The sequence below is a fragment of the Calypte anna genome, chromosome 6, assembly GCF_003957555.1.
Source record: "Calypte anna isolate BGI_N300 chromosome 6, bCalAnn1_v1.p, whole genome shotgun sequence".
In the NCBI taxonomy this organism is placed as follows: domain Eukaryota; kingdom Metazoa; phylum Chordata; class Aves; order Apodiformes; family Trochilidae; genus Calypte; species Calypte anna.
Window position 1 is genome coordinate 13586328 of NC_044252.1, and position 20556 is coordinate 13606883.

The window sequence follows — 20556 nt, forward strand, 5'->3', positions numbered from 1 at the left end:
CTGCAGCTTCTCTTGACTTTCCTGTTTGTAATGACCTCTTTCAATCCCTCCAAGTAACCACAGAAGCTCTGCAAAGGAGATTTGGAGCTTACTTTCCCCATGAAGTCAGTCTAGAAACATCATTTGACATTACCAAAGGCTTCAGTTTCACCGTTCCTTGCCAACAAAGCAAACTTTTACATGCCAGCAATTCAAGTGCAGAAGACTTTGCTGGAACAGTTTAGCAGACCACAAAAATATCACAAATGCAAGTCAAGTGCATCAGGGTGAAAAGACAGATGGTATCTAATGATACTTGTTAAAATGTAAACAGCATAACTTTTCTCCTCCTTGGATTACCTCACATTCAAGCCTGAGTTTATGCACATGAAAATACAGCTGTGGAACAGAGTTTGAGCAGGCTTGGAACCAGTGAAGAGCTGGAAAGCAATATTCATGCAAACACAAGAATATCATATGAACACAAGTCAAGAACACATCTCCATTTACAGCCTTGAACAGCAAGTCAAATGGCTCATTAAAAAAACCAAACCAACCCCCCCCCCTCTACGTTTTAACATGCAAAATAAATCTTCAGAAGTCATTGATCTTCATATCTTTCTGAACCATTTGAAGCTAAGCCTAAATCAGATGAAGCAACAGCAATTACTCAGCTCGAGTTTCAAGCAATCAGAAATACCTTTTAGGGAAATGTATGTAGACAATAACAAATTCATTGCTTGTAAACCTTCAAAACTTAAAAAAGCAGTAATTGCAGAGAAAAAACCCCACGCTATACTTACTGGAAAGGACTGTTGTAAGGAAGATGTAGTCGGAAAAAGAAATGAGTCCACATTCTCCAAGTGCATAAAATATGCTGTCCTCATCAGCAAACTTCTCTCGCTCTTGGGATAACTTCTATGTTTTTCACCCAACCCACACGCCAGAAAGAGAATATAAAGCAACTGATTAAACAGAGACACAAAAGGCTTTATTTCTGTCCTTACCACCAACAAGCCATTCCACATACACACACTGCATTCAGTCAGTGGACCTTTTTCAGCCTTCAAGTCTGCCAGAAATGCTCTGCAAAGATCAGGGCTCCCTCATCTCAAATGAGGGGTAGGAAATGGCACAATATTAATTAGTCAGCTTAGCCTAATTGAAATTCAGATCAAAAACTATGTCCATTTTGCTTAAAAATGTCTGAATATTTGAGAGATTAGTGTTACAAAAAGATTTTTTTTTTTAGTATAGGATTCAAAAGGAAAATTACTGTGTTTCACTAATAGCTTTTAGCTATACTCTACTATAGCAGTAGCCAAGAAAGAAATATATCACATTAATATCAAGTATGATCAAAGTTATCAAAAGTGTTTTGTTATCAGAATCACACAATTCAGGAGTATGTCTAGCAAGCTCACCCGGAGGACCAATACCAATCTCCATTTCCCTCTTGCTACAATTCTTTTTCAACCTCTTATTTAATAGAAAACATCACATCTTATCTGCTCGTATCCCTTACTAAGCTAAAAATCTGGAGTCCCTTTGATCCACAGAGCCTTCACAGACTGAAAAAGATCCCTATACCTGTTAGGAAACCCACACTGGTGACCCATTTTAAGAACACAGCAGGAGGAGGCACACACACACGCATGAAAGAAAATTAAATTAATATAAAGTAGAGTAGGGGCAGATAAGGTTATCCCACAGAAACCAGGTCATGCAAGCACAGAAGCATGGTGAAAGCAAGGCTGAATTTAGTTTTAGGAAAAAACACCACCAAACACCACCACACGAGGGTCCAGTTTCACAACTGTTCCCCACAGTTACCTCTGTCTAGCGGAGATCCCACCATACACAAGATAAAGGAAAGAAAATTCATTAACTGACAATAAAACAAGCAGACAAAACATAACAACATCAAGTTGAACAGTTAGACTTGCAAAGAGCAAGGAAGTTTTGAAGCAACTGGGTTGTTGCTTTAACTGGGAGCTGCTAAGAAGCCTGAGCAGACACCCCAGCAAGAGTTAGCACAGAGCCTCTCTGGGTTGGACCCACTACTCTCTGCAGCTGATGGCTCTCATCCACCTCAGGGGTTTGGGTTGATTTTTTTTTTTGAGAGAGAGAGAACTCACCATTGTATGTGACTGCAGAGTGGGGATGAGACCAGATAACAATTTAGATGAAAATTTAACCTGTATCTGGCTTGGAAACCGCAAGAAAAGAGACAAAAATAATCATATAGATCACAGAAAAAATACAGTTTCCAGGGGAAAGAATTTCAGCTCTAATGATCAAATAAGACTCTTCCCAGTAGCTCTGCCTTTGTGACCTGGACAGCATCAGGAATTTAATGAGGCAAATCACAAATAAGAGACAACACACTAATGACATTCATTTCACGCAAGGTAACAGTTACTGATCCTTACAGGATGCAAATATCATTTACTGCAACAAAAGTTTGTGCATCCCCTTCCCACTGAGATGGGCGCAAAGCAAAATTACACTGACATTTATGGTTAGATGAACAATGTCAGGTTTTCCTTTAATCTGAAGGTAGGATTTGTGGAGAAAGCAGTTTTCTGTGGTCACTGCCAGTGATGTTGCCAGCAGCATCTCGCTGGCTCATGTGATTTATTGCCTCTTCCTCGATTGTCTTCTGTGGCGTTTATCATAAATTAGCTATTAGCAGCCTATTTCACCCACTCAAATGTTCTGATGAAAAAGTTCCAGAGGTTGATTTATTAATTTTTATGGGTTTCTTTTCTGCACTTAAAATTCATGGTCAGTATCGTGCAGCTCAAAATATTCCTCACCAGCTACAAACCACATCCACAGAACAACAATAAAAAGAGATATTAATTGCTCTCTGAAATACAAAGTTTTAGACAGATGGGAGGGAGAAGCATACACTCATCTGCATCTTACTTTGAGCAAAAAAGGTTAAAAAAAAAATAATTTATTTTAAACCTGTCAGAAACCTGAGAAAGGGGAAGATAATGCTGTGACTGTGGTGCTGCTGTGGTAGCCTGTCTGTGGCTAGAGAGGAAAGGGAATTTCCCCCACTGCTAGCAGTAGTAGAAAATAACAACTGACCTGATCAATAAGATTTTTCGGGCTCTCAGCACTAGGTGGATAGAACTTAAAAATTAAAAATATATATAACTCTCCCATTTATTTTCTTCTGGCTCACCGGGAAGCTGAGTGTTTCATTGCTTTTCACAAAGTACATGGAAAGCTTGTTCAGTACAGGAAAGGCTGAAAGCGTCCTTGTCAGAGGCTGTTTCCCTCCATTAAACATTGTATTCTACAGAATTATATTATAAACCCCAGGAAGAAAGAATAAAAGAATAAAATAAAAAACCCTACCCACTTTAAAAAGCACAACATGAACTGTTGACATCCCTCAAAGTTCAAGATGAAGAAATCCCAAGTCAGTTCTCACTGGCACCTAAACCAACCATCTATAGACCTCGAGCTTCTTTTCCACATCTTACTTTCTTTTCTGTACCATCCCCCTTCCAGACAGAAAGGAAATGCATGGGATCACAAAAATTAAAGAAAAAACCCTTTCCAAGCCTCCATCATATTTTAGAGGCATGCCATCTTCACTAATGATTTATCCACACAATTTCAGGACAACTTTCACAATCTTGCACCCTTTTGTATCTGAACACAAAGTAATTCTTCCTTCAAGTCCTCAGACAAAGGTGTTCCATTTATGATTTTTTTCTATATTAAATCGACTCCCAAACCAGAGTAATTGATTCAGATCATTCAGCACACCCAAAAAAAATCCAAATCTGAGCAAGCCATAAGAAGAGGTTCACAATTATGATGTCTTGTTCTAATCACACAGTATTCATATTAAACAATGAGCAAAGATCCAAATCAACATCTAAAAAGAAAAAGAAACCCACATCCCTCACCACTTCAGACAGCAAGCCCAACAAAGAGCACCAGAACAGGGGCTGAACATATCAATAACAGCCATCAACCTCCTCCCAAAAACCCAAAACCAAGTTACATGCCATATGCAGGCAACTTCCCAGACTTGTGTCATGGGCTGGCTGCAAGCAAGAAAAGCACCCAAAGATGTAACAAAAATTTCATATATTCTACCCCAAAACTGATCATTGGCTGGAGCCTCCCATGAGCCAACTATATGGTACAGCTCCCAGATACAAAGGATTTAGGAAAAAAAAAACCCAACTAATTTCCCTCAACTCCTTGCCAAATATTACCTTTATTTTGGATTTTAAAATTATTTTCCCAGGGCTGAGTGAAGAGTGAAACATATTAATATTTATTTATGCAAATCTGGAAAAAAAAAAGTATTGTTGCACATTAAGGAATGCCTCCTCTGCAGAGGCAGAGACAGACACAAGATGTAGTGCTGGTGTTTGCTCTGCATTCCTAATTCATGTTTAGAAAAGCACCAGCAGCTAAATCCTTGCAGCTCCACTTCATTTTGCATTTCAGAAACTACTTAACAAGGGGCATTTATTCTGGCACTTTGGGAAGAACACATCCTTGGTAAGTCACTTAAAAGTCGACAGTTTGTGTGAGGAGAAAACTCAATTTTAGCACATTCATTCACAACATCTTCTTTAGGTTTCAACATCACCTTTGTACTTATTCACCCAAAACTTCAGAAATTTATCAGCCTTTTTGAGTGCTTGACAGAGACTTATGCTTTCAAAAAATGACAACAAAAGAAATACCAAAGTGCATGCAAGATGAGTATTTATCCAGAACTAGAAACTAATTTTGAAAATTAGGAACTTTAGATGAACCGTAGCCATCTTTAACAAATGCCACCACCCTCCATTTGTTCCTTTTAAAAATAAATATTTTAAGGGTACCAATATTGTGTAAGCAAATACAAAACCATGAACATTTCAGTGAAGTCACCTTGGTGCAAAGCAATTCTCTTTCAGTCCCAACTGACCACCTTCAGTAATGCAAACCATTTAAAAACAACTATAAATGTTGGGGTTTTTTTTTATGGTTAGCTGTAGGCATATAGGAAAAGCAGTTAAAATGCTGCATTTTCTGTATTAGAAAGAAACACTCTCTTTTCCTCAGCAGGAGTTTCCATAAAGTCTACTACAAGTTGGCCTAGCATAGTCAATTTCTTCCTTTGTTAATGAGTTTTCTTGCTTTTTAAGGTAAAGATGATGCTCCGTATTGCAATTTTGAGATACCTGTCTTTTTTCAAATGAAAAAGAACAGGAAAAACACCCTCAATAGTTCTTGTGCACATAACATTAAGAAGTATGCACAGACCTCCTCACACATGGCTTTGATACCCTGGGCTAAACTCCCTTGACTATTTTTATAAATAAAAAGCTTTCCCATTCCTCTAAGGAAACAGAAACAAATATTTTGTAAAATTTGCTGGACATCCCATGTAATTAAGGCATTTAAAACGCTCTTTAGTACCTATCACATGCACTGTTTAACATATTTAAAAATATTAACCAGCATCTGCCATCTCATTAGCACTATGCAGGACTAGTTAAGAACTGGGGAAATAAACACCACGACACTTGCCAACTGATGTGTTTGCAGCAGATGCTCTGTATCAGCCTATCACACACAACAGATAAGGGAAACCCTAAAAAATGCCGGGGAAAACAGCAGGTAATGCCACCTGCTATGGGAACTAAAAATATTGATGCTTTGAACTCTCTCTTCCCCAGAATGCTGAGCTGGAGACTCTGAAATAATGAAGACTTTTAATTTTTGCTCTTTTTTTGGGAAGACAACCTTTAAAGAACCTAAAGCATGTATTTAGAGATTTCACAATACAACTCGTGTCAGGACCTCACTGCCTACATTAAGAAAATTGAAACAAATAAATACAAAGGCTTTCAGGGGCAGATTTAAAAATGGAGACTTTCAGCTGAGATGAAAAAAACATTTGGGGAAAAAGGTAGGGGAGGTAGTTCTGCACTGTGAAAAAACAACAATAAAAAGGACTTGAGGAAGAACTGCAGGATGTAGAGTTGTCCTGGTTTGAGCCAGGATAGAAAATTAGCTCTATCTTGAAATTTTGCTTTCAGCTAAGTCTCTTGTAAGTAGCTGTACTTGCAGAAACTAACAGCAAGTTTCTCAGTCAGTCTCTGTTTCTGGGACTGATAACACTCGATGTTTGTAGTTACAACTAGAGAATGGTGTGCAGAATCAAGAACGCTGCTTGGTTCTGAGGAACATCTTACGCTCCAGAAAGAGAAAAGGAGTGAAGAGGTCACACCTGCAACCCTCCTTTAGGGAGTAGCAGACAAGATAAATGACCAAAATTGACCAGAGTATTCCATACCATACTCATCATACTCAGTATAAATTTGAGGGATAATGAGGGTCAAACCCCTTCACCCTTCTTCACCTGTCCCTATTTGCTTCAGCATCCTGGGAGGATTCCATCCATTCCTCTGCCTGTGGTCCTGATCCATGCCAGCCTGAATCTGTGTGTTCCTGCCTCCAGCTCCCGACTGCTGCTGACCCCAGGAGTCCAGCCTGGACTTTCCCAGGGCTGCCCTGCAGCCTCAGTGGTGATGTGAGAGTTACTGGGGGGAGGGATGTGGTATCATTTTTTCTGTATATTTGTATATGTTTAATAATTTTTTCCTTTTTATCACTACTGTTTCATTAAAGCTGGGTAGTTTATTTTCCAGCCCATAAGTCTCTTTCCCTTATTCTCTCTCCTTTCTGTATCAGGCACAGGAGGGGGATTAATAGAGAGCATCTGGCATTTGAATCATTGCCAGCACAGTGTCAAATTGTGACAACAGTTTTTAAAGCTGCCTTTATAATGTGGATGTAAAATAAGTAATTTTAGACACACCACCAGGGAGTATTTTAATATCCCCTTTCATATACCACTAAACAGAAATAAAGTGCTTATGGCTATGACGGAGACAGTACAAGGACTTTCTGGAACTGATAAACCACTTGTGGTAGAAAGATTCATAGTATCATTCCTAGAGACCCTAGACAATTTACCAGGAATTCTTCATACTAATGCAGGCAAATACAAACAGATTCTGCATAGCAAATCGTGGTGGGCGAGTATTAGCAGAGGAAAATGATTAAAATTTACCATGGGCAGATAAACATTACAACTTGTGACCTTTCAAGACCATATTTTAATAAAGAGGTTTTTTTAAACCTTGGATATGGGTGTTACTTTATCAGTATTTTATCAATACACATGAGGGACAAAAATTCAGAGCTGGAGATGGATGAAGTTGTTCTGCATACTTTCTCCCTCTGAATTTAACTTTGGACACATACAGAGAATCAACAACTATGCAGCAATGATTACTATAGGTGGCCTTCTGAGACTGGAAAGAGAAATCTGCATTCCCTCCTTCCAGCAAGGCTGGAAATATTCATCACCTTGAAAACAAATAGCCCCTGAAATGCAAGGCCAGCATTCTGTATGACCAAGAAATGACATAGGCTTTCCCAGCCCTTGGCAGGCAGCAGACCCACTCATGCAAGGAAGGAACCCCTGCTGGAAAAGCAAATAGGAAATGCCTGGGAAAAGGGACAGTTTACACTTCTGCTCCCCTCTGCCACACTGGCTCAGTCTTCCATAGGACAATAAAATCACAATCTGTAGGACCACTGCAGCATTTGTTATGGAAATTTGCTGGAGGAGGATTAAAATGAGATCCTTGATGTCCCAAATCACGCTTCTAAAATGAGTTGACTTTGGACACCTTTGAGTTTAAATGGCTGTTTAGATCTCCACATGGAAATGGGGATACTGCTCTCCCTCATCTCAGCCCACTTTACCAAGATTACCTCATTATGTTGCTAATGCATGCTGCTTATTTTGTCAGAAATTCCAGCACGAAAGTATATAATTCTATACAATTCTGTACATAAAGCAATATTAAACATTGGCTCAGATGATGAGGCTGAGGCCATACACTCAGCACTAACCACTCACCGAATGAGAAGGGATTGGTTGAAAAGCCAAGTAATCATGTAACTAGAGATTATCATCACAAGCCTAAATGGTTTAAGGAACTGAATTAAGATATGACTAAAAATCTTGCCATTCTCTTCCACTCTCTCCTTCACCTGCTTCTCCCATCCAGACCTCTCTCCTTCTGTAGTAAGCGAGGTCAAGATTTCCTAAAACATGCCCTTCCACACTGCTCAATCCATCCTCCTTCCCTCTCCCCTTCTCCTACTACCTCCATGTTGTTACCCAAGGACAGAGCTTTCAGAGTAGTTTTATACCCCCTGAGTATTGAACACCTGAGTATTCTAACACCAACAAAACTGCCAAAAAAATTAAAGCAAAAATTATCCCATACCCCAGCTGATGACTGGACTGCATGCATCCCCAATGTGCACTTTGTTTTCACGTTGCTTATTTTTTGCCAAGTTCCCCATAGGGTTTCATTAAGATAGAGGGCAAAATGAAAGTGTTCAGAGTACCTCTCCCTCTTTCCTTACTAATACTGAATGAATGGCTCTCTGCTTTCTAGTTCCAATTCCTAGAAACCATCTTATCGACTACAGCATCTGAATACCTTCTTCCTAAAGTATTACTTAATCTAGTTCACCCTACATAGCTCTCTAGGGTGAAAAATTCAAGCAAGTTTGCAAAAATAACTTTCCCCCAATTTACACACATTCAAATACACAATGTTTCCCAAAGCATTTGGCCAGAGACATTCCTGTCCTTTCTCACAGAATAAAACTGTCTTTGTGGCCTCAAGTGGAAAATGCCATTTCCCAACAGAGCCAGCTCTATCATAGCCTCATTGGGCTGCAAAGTCAGAAGCCTCACTGTAAAAATAGGAGGGCAAGAAAATACATATTTGAGCTTCGCTCAAAGATGTTCCTGATAATAAAGCCACATATTCATGGTAACTCTAAGGACTGTCCTCTTAATTAACAAGTTAATTTGGGTATTCTGGAAGAAATGCTTTAGGCTGAGGATCAAGGAGAGGATCCAAGATTATTTACTCAAGGAGCAGGGAGAAGGGGTGAGCATACACTGTCCCTTTTACATGAAAAGTGCACATTATGAGGTCCGAAGCACAAACTAATCAAAGCACATGCTGTCTCTTTGTACCTGCCAGAAATCCTGGTGGAAAGGGAGAGGGTTAGAAAAAGGAAGAAAATGAGAGTATGCTTGGTTACACCAAAGAAACAAACCATAATTAAAGACAGAAGTATCAGAGATATTAGTAGCTTGAAGAAACATCTGCTAGGTTCCTAGAAACATTAACAAAAGAGGACATAAAGCACCCAGAGCATTTTAGTAGCATCTGTCAAATGAGTCCTGTGAAAACGAGCAGTACAAGAAAGTAACAGCAAGTACAGCTCTGTCAAAACTGAAACACACCACATGTTTAGTGGAGGAGGTAGGAAAGGATGAAGTGTGTTCTGTACGTAGACATATAGCAATCCAGGTGTCCACAGGCATGAATGTGTACCATGTATTTATCTGTGTTAGAAGCAATTAAGTATTTTTTTTAATTAATTTTTTTTAATAAACAAGACAACAGAAGAATTTGCAGTTCAGTGTCTGCACAAGTCCCCCAAAACAGGAAAAAGCAGTGAGGAACAAAAAAATAATTCAAAACTGCTAACCAAAGCAGATGGGGGAGGGACAAGATTGGCTGGGAGGGGAAAGCTATCCAGAAAAGAAATCAACAATGATTGCCAGTCATGTCAACAAAGAAAATCAAGAAGAGAAAAATCATGTCAGCTCAGCTTTTCTGATTGTCTACAGTAAACTGCATCTCTGCTTGCTTCCACAAAGGGCCACAGGCAAGAATTAACTCCCACCAGTTCATTACAATGCTTTTGGGGATGGCAGAGGAACTTTGGTATATAAGGTCATTACCTGTGTAAGAAGATGTCTTCTGGTTATTATGTAAATACCAACTTCACTGTGATCAGATGGCAAAGAAATTAAAAGGAAATGTGAAATTGGACAGTGATGTTTTACATAGATAATGGCAGGGCCTCATACAGTTACAGGGCTTCTCACCTGTCATCATTGCATCTAAGCTAGAAAAGTACTGGGAATCGTTCTCAGTTAACAGGCTCAGTAAAACACACGCACTTCACACTGGTGTTGACTGAATTGTTTGTTGGTAAGGTATCATTTAGAGTCCCACCCTCTTCAGTGGGGGTTTCAGAGGCACTCAACCATCACAGGAGCTCAGAGATCTGCCCCAGTGTTTGGTTCCTGAATGACAGCAGGACTTAGAGCTTGCCTCATTTGATAGAAAATTGGGCCTACAGCAGCTTATGCCACTCTGATGGAAGTCTCCCACTCCAGACTTAGCTCACAGACAAATCAAAGGATGCCAGAAATTCAGGGTAATTCATAAAGCCTCCTTCTCCCTCCTTTTACAAACCTGACAGCAAGATTCTTTCATCAACCAGAACAGGATGGTCCACCTACCATGGGTATCTTTCCTGACTTTGCTTTTTCAGGTTCCTCTGCTCCTATATGAAACATGCTCTTCATCTGACAACAAACACTCCTCTGGAGCTGACTCCTACCAATTCTTCTGTAGTGGACACACATTCCCAGTTACAAGGCCTTGGCAGGTAAGTCCAGTTTAAGCTAATCATTGTACTGGTCCATAATACTAGCAGTATTTCAGGTATTCTACTGGCCATTACAGGAACCACCTGAAGTATTTTTCATTCCTTCAATTTCTTATTACTGCTCTGCATTATTCTACAGCATCCCCAAGCATCTACAGATGCAAATATAAATGCTGTCAGGAAATACTTAATGCATGAATTTAATTTAACCTTTATAATTATTGCAGCAATGGTTGCAAGAGGGTAAGCTGTTGCTGGTAGCTTGAAGGCTTTTGTTCATATTAAGCAGTAGAAAGAAATTTTCCTCACAGAACAAAAAGAGCAAGTCAAATGTATTCAACTAATAAGCCATTTAGGGTGGGTTTTTTCCCTCTTAATAGACTCAAGATCTCTTAAAAATATTACCTCTCACCTTCAGGGTGACCACTCAGCTGCACAAAGATCTATTTTGTGCATCCACCACATCCATTTTCTGCCTCTGCTCATCCCTTTCCCCCCAGCTCAAACTGTTGCAGGACAAACCTCTCTTAGGGCACAGCGCTCCAAGGTCCAACCAGGTGTTCCAGCAGAAACTCACGAATAGTGCTCTGAGCCTATAACCCTCAGGGTTGACCAGCCTAGATCGGTGCTGTTGCTCCAAGAGCAACTGACCCCTCTGCTGGCTTGCTCAGGAGTGAGCTGAGCCTGAAAGTTTGAGCCTCACCTTTTATTGGCCCCCTAATCCTGCTCATGCGCAGTGGGGGCCCGCCCTAATCAGGCACAGGTGGGCTTAACACAAGCTCATGCCCACTACCTGGCAATTAGTGGCACCTGGTTGCCTCATTTCACTACATCAAACCCTTCAGCTGTAAGATGGGAAGCCTGGAGCTGCCAGCACTGGCTCATCAGGAGGGGGACTGCATCAAAGGACCTGGTGCCAGGCTCTGACTTTGCTCTGTGCAGGGTGGGTACACATCTGATGCTTTAGAGTAACTACACTGCTAACAGCACTGCTTTTAATTTGAGAAATTAAACTTGTCAAATGTTAATGCATAAGCAAAAAAAACCAACCCAAAACCCATTGAGTAAATAGGGCACAAAAAAAAGAAAATTTTAAACAAAATCTGTGTAACAACTTATGTAACTTTGATGAAGCTATTATCTTGCTATGCAAGATGCAATCAGTGAGTGATGAAGCAGCATGGTATGAAAAGCAGATGTGCAAAGAACACCTCCACATCACTCTCAAAAGCACCCTTTCTTTAGCCCCCAACGAAAAAGAGAAAAAAATGTATGTATATATTAAATTAAAAAGGATCTCACTCCTCCTAACTAGAGATGCTTTCAAGGAAAAGAGAAGGGACAACATGAGATATTTCTCCTAGAGATGGGTTAAAAAAGTATTTGCTTTCCCATCACCAAAATGCAAGAGGAAACAGTGACAGTGCAAATAGAGTGGATGCACAATTGTGGTCTGGACACCTTCATGCCACAGCACCCTGAGCTGCCTTTGTTCAGGCTCAACATGAACACTTCAGAATGTCTGTACACTGCTTTTTTTTCCTACTCTGAATGAACAGTAATCAATACCTCTTTTCCTCTTCCCACAGCTTGCTTCCCTGGGGAACAAACCATCACACTTAGGCAAAAATGGAGCCAGGAACTGAGCTGGCTCCCTGCACACTCAGCCCAGCAGCAGGTCACAGAAAAAAATGGAGTTCATGTTGGCAAACAGATCTGACCAAGGGGTTTTTGCTGGATGAATGTCTCCAGGGTTTTTGGTCTTGCAATGAGTGAGGAAAAAGTATTTAGGCTCAAATTACAGGAAGCTTCCTGTTAATAAGTTAATAACATTTACCTCCCTCTTCATCAACTCTATAAATTGCCACTAGAAAGAAGGAGGGACAGGACAAGGGTAAAGAAAAAAAAAGCAGGTATTGTCTTCTCACCATAGCATTCAATCACAGACACAGCAACTGCTTCAGAAACCCAACATGACAACAACACAGAGCTATGTCACTGCACAAAATCTTTCAGCAGGACCAGTCCTGGTCACTGCAAGACAGCCAATTAGTTGTTTTGATGGTAGTTTTATGTTAAATAAAATTGGCTCTGTAAAATGAGCAGTTGAGACATCTGTTTACCAATGCTGTAGCATTTCAATCTCAAACTTAGATGCTAAATTCATGCACTTGAAACACTGTCCAATAATATGTAATTAAAACATAACTGACTGCATAGCTGGTTCTATTCTTTTAAATTAATCTCTTAATAAATTATCACTTACATGCAACCCTGGGTATCATCATTGCTTGGAATTAAAATTCTTTTCTACTCTTCTAGCCTGCAGACTGTCAGTATTCTCCAGTACCAGTTTGCTTGTACCCGACTGCTCAAAAACTCTTTTCACCTTAAAAATGAAAAGGAAATTTCCAGAGAAGAAGCCCACTGCTTTTTAAGCATGCGACTGTAGCACAAGTGCCATTACCTCTGTGTGACATTTGTAAGGATGCTCAGGGGAATGACGGACCTCTTACCCTTCTGCCTGAGCTCATCAGCCCTGCCAACGCACAAAGAAAACCAGTCCTTTCTGGCCAACAGCAGAAAATTGTCTCCAGGTAAAGGATGCTTTCATAACCCACAAGGAAGATGGAGATAGGCCAGGAGGAAGAAAGTTTTGTCCCCTTGGGTGCTACTATGCAACTGAAACTCAAATTATTAAGGTCAGTTCTGCAGCATCTCAGTTGGTGCCTGTCTGAGTAAATACAGTGTTGTTTCTTAAACTGAAGCACAAAGCAAGCAATAAAAGGAGAGCAGGACACTATCAGACAGATCAATCTACTGTCAGCTTCTTGTGTTACCAAGGGAACCCACCAAGGCCATCTTATATTCTCCTCAAATTACCCTCTAACCTGGACATTACCACTACTACCCTAACAGCCACAGCCACATTTAGCCATTCCCAAGGTGTCTTTAAACAGACAGCCAAGCAAACAAGAAGCTGTATTTTTTCATTTTCAACAGAGCAAAATGATTGTGGGTTGTTATTAAGCTGTGGAAAAAAATAGGTCCCAAGAGAAGATAACAAAAAAGTAAGTCCACTGCAGTACCCTAGTGCATCTGCTGCTTCACTTTCAGACTACCCAAGCCACAGCACAGAGACATCCAGGTGCAGCACTGACATCTCTAAGTAATATAAAAAGCAGTTTCACTCTGCTACAGGTCAGAGCAAAAGGCAGGCAGTGCATAGAGCAAGGCCATCTGTTCTCCACCCCTTAGCCAGAATAGATGTTCAGCACCAGAATGGCAATGCCCTACGAGCATGGATGAGGATGCACAGCCAAGCACAGTTACCTCAAACACTAAGTGGGTTTTCAACGCCTGGTAACTGTCTCTGTCACATCTGAACCTGGTGCAACTCAACCTCTTGGTGCCGAGAGGCAGAGGAAGGGAAAGTTTAGTTCAGCAAAGGCATTGCCTTTGGATCATTGATCCAATGTGATAGGAACCAACTGCGGAGTGCTCAGGAACAGAGGAAGAATAAGTAAAAACAGTGTGAGATTGAACATTTCTTCTCCACAAAAAAACCCTCAGCTTGTTTATGTAAAGCCTAAGGGATGAGCATGATAACTTGACAAGATAAAATGATGAAAGTGAGCAGATGCAAAGTAGACTGCCATAAACCAGAAGGAGAAACAATTGATATTTTGCAAAGAATATGTGTACTACTTTTTTTTTTTCTTTAATCATGAAAAAAAGACATTGGCTCTGTGGCAGGATGAGACAAAAACAAGTGTTCATAACATGCTTCTTAGTTTTATGCATCAAAACCAGCTGCCAAAATACTACCTTCCAATTGCCTGTTTTCAAGAAAAATCTCACTCTGCTGCCTGGGTAACTCGAACACTTGTACACTGCTAATGACAGAACCCCAGGTCTTCTGCCTTTATCTTTTCCTACTGAATACAAAGCAAGACTGGGAACTGCACATGTTGAGCCCACACTATGTATAAAGCCTTAAATGAATTTTTTTTTCAGTATTGAGACTTTCTGGAAACACTTGACACTATGTCAGGTACATCACTCAGCAATGAAGGGAACACAGATCCTGACTTCCCTTTGGAAAAACAGCAGCTTTATTTTGAGATGATGCAGATGAAATTAAAGTAGAGCTAAGAGCTCTAAAAGCTAGAGTACCATTATGTGCCCATGGCGATAGGTGGAAAATTGACTAACCTGCTGTTATCTGCATCAAGAAGTCCAAATGAGCTGCTAGTCCTAGGGCCAGAGCTGCCTTTGCTGTACACCTCCACACCAGTGGGATTTACGGTGTGGTTAATTAGGTCACTGATCTCCATAAAAGCAGGTAGGATGCTACCTGGCTCCTCTTAGACAAGCAGACAAAATTAGATCAGAACATGCTGAACATTTTACCAACACATATCCTGACAGCACAAACATCCAGCACAGTTGTGTATTGCTGTAGGAAGGATCTAAAGTTCAAAAGGGGAACAGAGGAAGGCTGTTTGATATGGGGGAAAACACATGCTTGGGATGCAGATGTAAACACAGGAGCATCTCCTTCCTTTAGGAATCAGGAGATAAGCCTAGAAGGGAAAGGTCAAGTGAGATTCTCCTGAAATGAGAAACTTTTGGGGCTTTCATACAGTTATAAAGCAGCAGCAAGGAAATGTGATTACAACCTATAATTTCCTGGCCTCACAGTATATAAAAGGAGGTAATATTCTGTCTGCCAACATTAAAATAAAACTCTTTAAAAAGAATAAATCTGTCATTACAGAAAAAGCATTGCAGTACTACTGAACAACAAAAACCTCAGAAGATAATATTTCAAATACTTCATTTAACTTACACTGACATGTGGGTAATAACTGAAGGACTCTAGGTTAAAAATGCCATTGAATAATATATACTTCACAATCTAATGTGCTCACCTTTCCATCATAGCGTTTCACTATAAACTGATCCAGGCCCAGATCTGAAAGAGAAAAAAAAAGATACTTTAAAAAGAAAAAAGTCTTAACTGTAAAAGTAAGCATTCCTTGGGTTTTCTGTTTGAGTGGGGATTAGAAAAAAAAATGCACAGATATCAGTAGAAAGTATAAGGAAAAAAGGATTTTTTTTATATGGCTTAATCAATTTTGTACTCAGTATTTTGATCCTGAAAGACAACTAACTCATGACATCAGAGAAGAAAAATTCCTTCCAGCAGAGACAGCAGGAGCACAGCTCCCAGCACTTCTCAAGAGCCTGAAATATCCTCCCCAAAGTAAAAGATTTCTGTACTATTACCAAGCAAATGTTTTGCCCAGGATGCCCCATGTCAATGCACACTCATAAAACAATTACTGCTTTTAATAACACCTTTTGAATGAGTCACAAGTGTGAAAATAAAGAACTGTTCCCATAATTAGTTGGGATATTCCCAAATCATTCCTAAACTTGCTCATCTGTTAGTATTTTTATTTATATTAGTTAACTTATGTTTTAGTACTTCCATTTACACTAGTAAATTCAATCTCATACCATCACAAAACATTTTTTTTTTCTTGAAGAGGTGAAAAAAAATCCCAACATTTTAAAAGTCAAGACACAAAGCTCTTTGATCTAATCCTTGATGCCCATCAGGCTATAGGAACACAGATGAATGCATGTACAATCAAGATGACAAAAATATTCAGGAAGATTTATTATCAGAGCTTTGTAATCCGAAGTCAGGAATATGAACCTTGAGGGATTATTAAACAGAACTCTAACCAAGCCCTTCCAGCAACTGGGGAGAGCACAGGCTGATTCTCAGTTCTCTGAAGAATGGAAACTGTCAGCAGAGCTATATCGAATGCATCTACTGGCCCTGTTTATTATGCTGATCACATCTTCATTTCAATTTGATTTAGAAAAAAAATAATGAAAAACCAAAATAAAGCCTCTCCCATGTCTGCTGTGTCACTTGAGATGGAGGATAATAAAACCCTTCCCGTTTACTGGCAATGTTTATAATGGTTATGGTTCAGAAAATGGAGTTATTCATCACTGTAGGGTGACCTTCTTGACCTCTCTGAACCAAGACCTCTCTGGAGCTAAAACTCCACCATCATCAATTTCACAGGTCAGGGCAATTATCAGAGGGCTTTCTGGGTTTGTGAATATTCAAACCAGAATGCACCTTCTCAATGTTTTGTGCCCCTGGCAACAGACCAAAAATTGCATATTCATAAACATTTTCAGACTTAAATCTTCTTCTGAATTTTGTTCTCCTCAAAGTTGTGAATATGAATGCAGAATAGTAAGTATTGTCAAATACAGAACCAGGCTTCTTTAGTAATGTCTGTGTGTTACCAGAGACATTTTATCTGGTTCAGAGCTCAGCCCTGACCATCCATCTGGATGCCAGCCACTAAAATGAGCTTAAGTTTATGTTTGTGTCTCATAATAAAGTCATTTCTCAAGCACACCTTGTGCTCCCTGACATAACCCTGCCAGCCAATTATTATACATGTGCTCATGGAAAGCTCAAAAAGGACATAGGTCAAAAATAGAAAGTGAAAGTATGTCTTAATGCCCCTCTCCCCCCCAGCAGCTGGACACTACTATTGGAAAAAGCAAACAGGGTTCAAAACCAGCCAAAATGAAAGAATCTTCATGTAAATGGCAAGAAAATATTAAATAACAAGTGTTTTCTTTTGTATAGAAATATTACCTCTATTAAAGTATAGATAATAGATACAGTATACCATGAGTAATGATATCTATGTGTGTATGTACACACAGAAATGCTATTAAAACAGCCAAAAAAGGCAGTATCTACAGTAACAGAACCAGCACTGAAAATTTCATGCTCTCCACAGAGATGTGCAAATGAGGTGATGGGAGTTAGGACTGGAAGAGACTAAAAAGCACTAGAGTTAACAGCAATAAATTACAATAATCATGGAGTCAGTGGAAGAAAAACACACTGGTGAAATCAGGAGTCTTTAATACAGGGTAGCTTGCCTCCAGACTGGGGTTTGGTTCAGCCTCATTCATCTAAGAAGGGAAATGTTTGTTTCCATGTTTCCTCAATTGCTATGGCAGGGGATGAAAAGACACAAGGGAAAAAACCAAACATCTGGGCAACCTGATTCCTGTGAGACACAGAGCAATGGTCTTGGACTTGCATACAGCTTGCCTGTAACTGCACCCAAAACCTCATGCCAGGTGTAGAAGCCACCAGGTATGTCCTCAAGCTTAAGAGCTCACTTCCTTCAAGCACCAAGATAAGTGGACTGCCTTCAGTAAAAAACTGGTGGTAAGAGGGCAGCATGGATCAACAAGGAACTTTTGAAGAAAGTCTCGTGGAAGAAAGAAATTCGCAGCTCACAGAAGAAGGGACTGGTCACTTGGGAGAACTATTGGGATGGTGTCAGAGCATGTAGGAAGGCAACAAGAAAGGCCAAAGCCCTCTTAGAACTCAAACTAACAGAGGAAATAAAAAGAAAACAAGAAGAGCTTCTTCAAATAGATCAGTAGCAAAAGGAAGAATGGGGAAAATGTGGGCCCAGTGCTGAACGGGGCAGGAGCCCTGATAACAGAGGATGCAGAGAAGGCAGAGTTGCTGAATGCTGCCTTTGCTTCAGTCTTTACTCCCAAGACCAGTAAACTCCAGAGCCTGGGCATAGGAGAAACAGCCTGGACAAGGGAAGACTCACCACTGTTCAATGAAGACTGGGTTAGAGATCAGTTATGCAAACACAATATACACAAGTCCATGGGGCACTCAAGAGCGTTGGAAGAGCTGGGTGATGTTATCACCCTACCACTCTCCATCATTTTTGAAAGATCATGGAAAGAACAAGAGAGGTACCTGAGGGCTGGAGGAAAGCCAATGTCACTCCAGTCTTCAAAAAGAGCAAGAAGGAAGATCCAGGCAATTACAGACCAGTCAGCCTCACCTTCATCCCTGGAAAAATGATGGAGTGTCTCATTCTGGAGGTCATCTCTGACCACATGGAAGAGAAGAAGGTTACTGGGAAAAGTCAGCATGAACTTACCAAGGGGAAACCATGCTTGACTAATCTGATAGCCTTCTGTGATGTTGTGACTTAAAGGGTAGATGCAGAGAGACCAGTGGATGTAGTCTGCCTTGACCTTAGCAAAGCTTTTGACACTGTCTCCCATAACAACCTTGTTATCAAGCCCAGGAAATACAGGACAGAAGAATGGACAGTGAGATGGATTAAGAACTGGTTACACAATAGAGCCCAAAGAGTGGTGATTAATGGCACAGAGTCCAGCTGGAGACCTGTGACTGCTGGAGTCCCCCTAGGTATCAGATCTTACATCTGGGAAAGTGTAACACCAAGTACCAGTATAGGTTGGGGACTGAGCTCTTGGAAAGCAGGGAAGGGGAAAGGGACCTGGGGGAGCTGGTGGATGGGGGGGGATGACCATGAGCCAACAATGTGACCTTGTGGCCAAGAAGGCCAATGGCATCCTGAGGTGCATTAGAAGGGGGTAGGTAGTAGGTCAACAGAGGTTCTCCTCCCCCTCTACTGTGCCCTGGTGAGGCCACATATGGAATATTGTGTCCAGTTCTGGGCCCCTCAGTTCCAGAAGGACAGGGAACTGCTTGAAAGAGTCCAGTGCAGAGAGATGATTATGAGGAAAGGCTGAGGGAGCTGGGTCTCTTGAGCTTGGAGGAGAATGAGGAGTGACCTCATTTATGTTCATAAATACTTAAAGCAAGAGAGCCAGGAGGATGGTGCCAGACCCTTCTCAATTATGCCTAATGAGAGGACAAGAGGCAGCAGATATAAGCTTGAGGTTTCATATAAACACGAGGAGAAATTTTTTCACTGTGAGGGTGACAGGGCACTGGCACAAGCTGCCCAGGCAGGTTGAGGAGTCTCCTTCTCTGGAGACATTCAAAACCCACCTGGACATGTTCCTATGTGACATTCTGTAGGTGACTCTGCTCTGGCAGGGGGATTGGACTCAGTGATCTTTCAAGGTCCCTTCCAACCCCTAACTTTCTGTGATTCTGTGAATTGTATCTGATGAGAAGTAAACACAGTCTGGGTTTATGAATGTCTGGGAGACTGGGGAGAGACATTTATATGACAATGAAGCATAAAAATTTATCACTTCTGCTGCTGCCTTTTTTCATAACACCCCATCAGCACACCCCACAAGAGAGCGTTTCCACAAACACAAACAGAGGGTGAGCATAAAACACTGATGTAAAACACTTTCTCCCAGCCATGCACACCATATCCCCTCTCCACTCTGCTGCATTAACTAAGCTGCACATTAGAGCTCTCTATAAAATTCCCCTCCAATAGCTCCTGAAAGAATAAGCTAATTCAAAACCTAAAAAGGGGCATTTATATGTTCAAGGCAAGCAGAATTACTTGATACCTTTTTCTTCTTCCAATACATTTTATTTTCTTTTTTATGGACTTAGTTACATGTTTTTTCTCAAGTCTTTCATCTTAAAAACCGACAAAAGGAAAACAAGAAATAAGAAGTTGCCTGATGCCTGCGTTGTTCTTTCTTTATATTCTATTAAAAAAAAACAAAATGTTTTTTCTCCAATACTTTATAATAGGAACTCAGCATTTGTGTAGGCTGAGAAGCTAATGGAAACATAGTCCAAATGAAGACAATCATATCTGGAGAAGGAGAGAATGTTAGTGTTTACATCTCTGTTACTCAAAAGGCAATGTGCTAAGCTAAAGCTGCCACAGGATCATCTATAAACAACTCATAAACACTCATTAAACAAATATCCCCTCGCTGGGCTATTGGTGTCAAGCTGCAGGAACACAAGGTAACAGGCATGTTTAGTGGTAAAAAAAGAGCTTTTCCACCTTTCACTGAAAAACAGAGGCTGAAATACCATTGCCTAGAAATGGATTAAAGGATTTCCCCAAAGAGAGATGAATGAAATACAGAAATTGTTTCAGGAGGATACCTGGCTGTTTTCACAAAGCCTCCCTG

The 20556-nt window shown here is 40.4% G+C and overlaps 1 protein-coding gene across 3 annotated transcripts in view; it reads right to left on the reverse strand.

The window, feature by feature from the left end:
- Nucleotides 1–20556, reverse strand: part of MICU1 (mitochondrial calcium uptake 1) — a 104620-nt gene that overhangs the window by 45762 nt on the left and 38302 nt on the right. Inside the window, exons 6-8 of one of the 3 annotated variants that reach the window (XM_030453615.1) lie at nucleotides 15513–15556; nucleotides 2118–2183; nucleotides 783–897 (exon numbers count right to left, since the gene is read on the reverse strand). In XM_030453615.1, the coding sequence (XP_030309475.1) occupies nucleotides 783–897; nucleotides 2118–2183; nucleotides 15513–15556 (225 nt within the window). Of the gene's footprint in view, nucleotides 1–782; nucleotides 898–1812; nucleotides 1819–2117; nucleotides 2184–15512; nucleotides 15557–20556 lie in introns of all 3 variants that reach the window. The other 2 variants (XM_030453616.1, XM_030453617.1) reach the window with 2 other exon arrangements.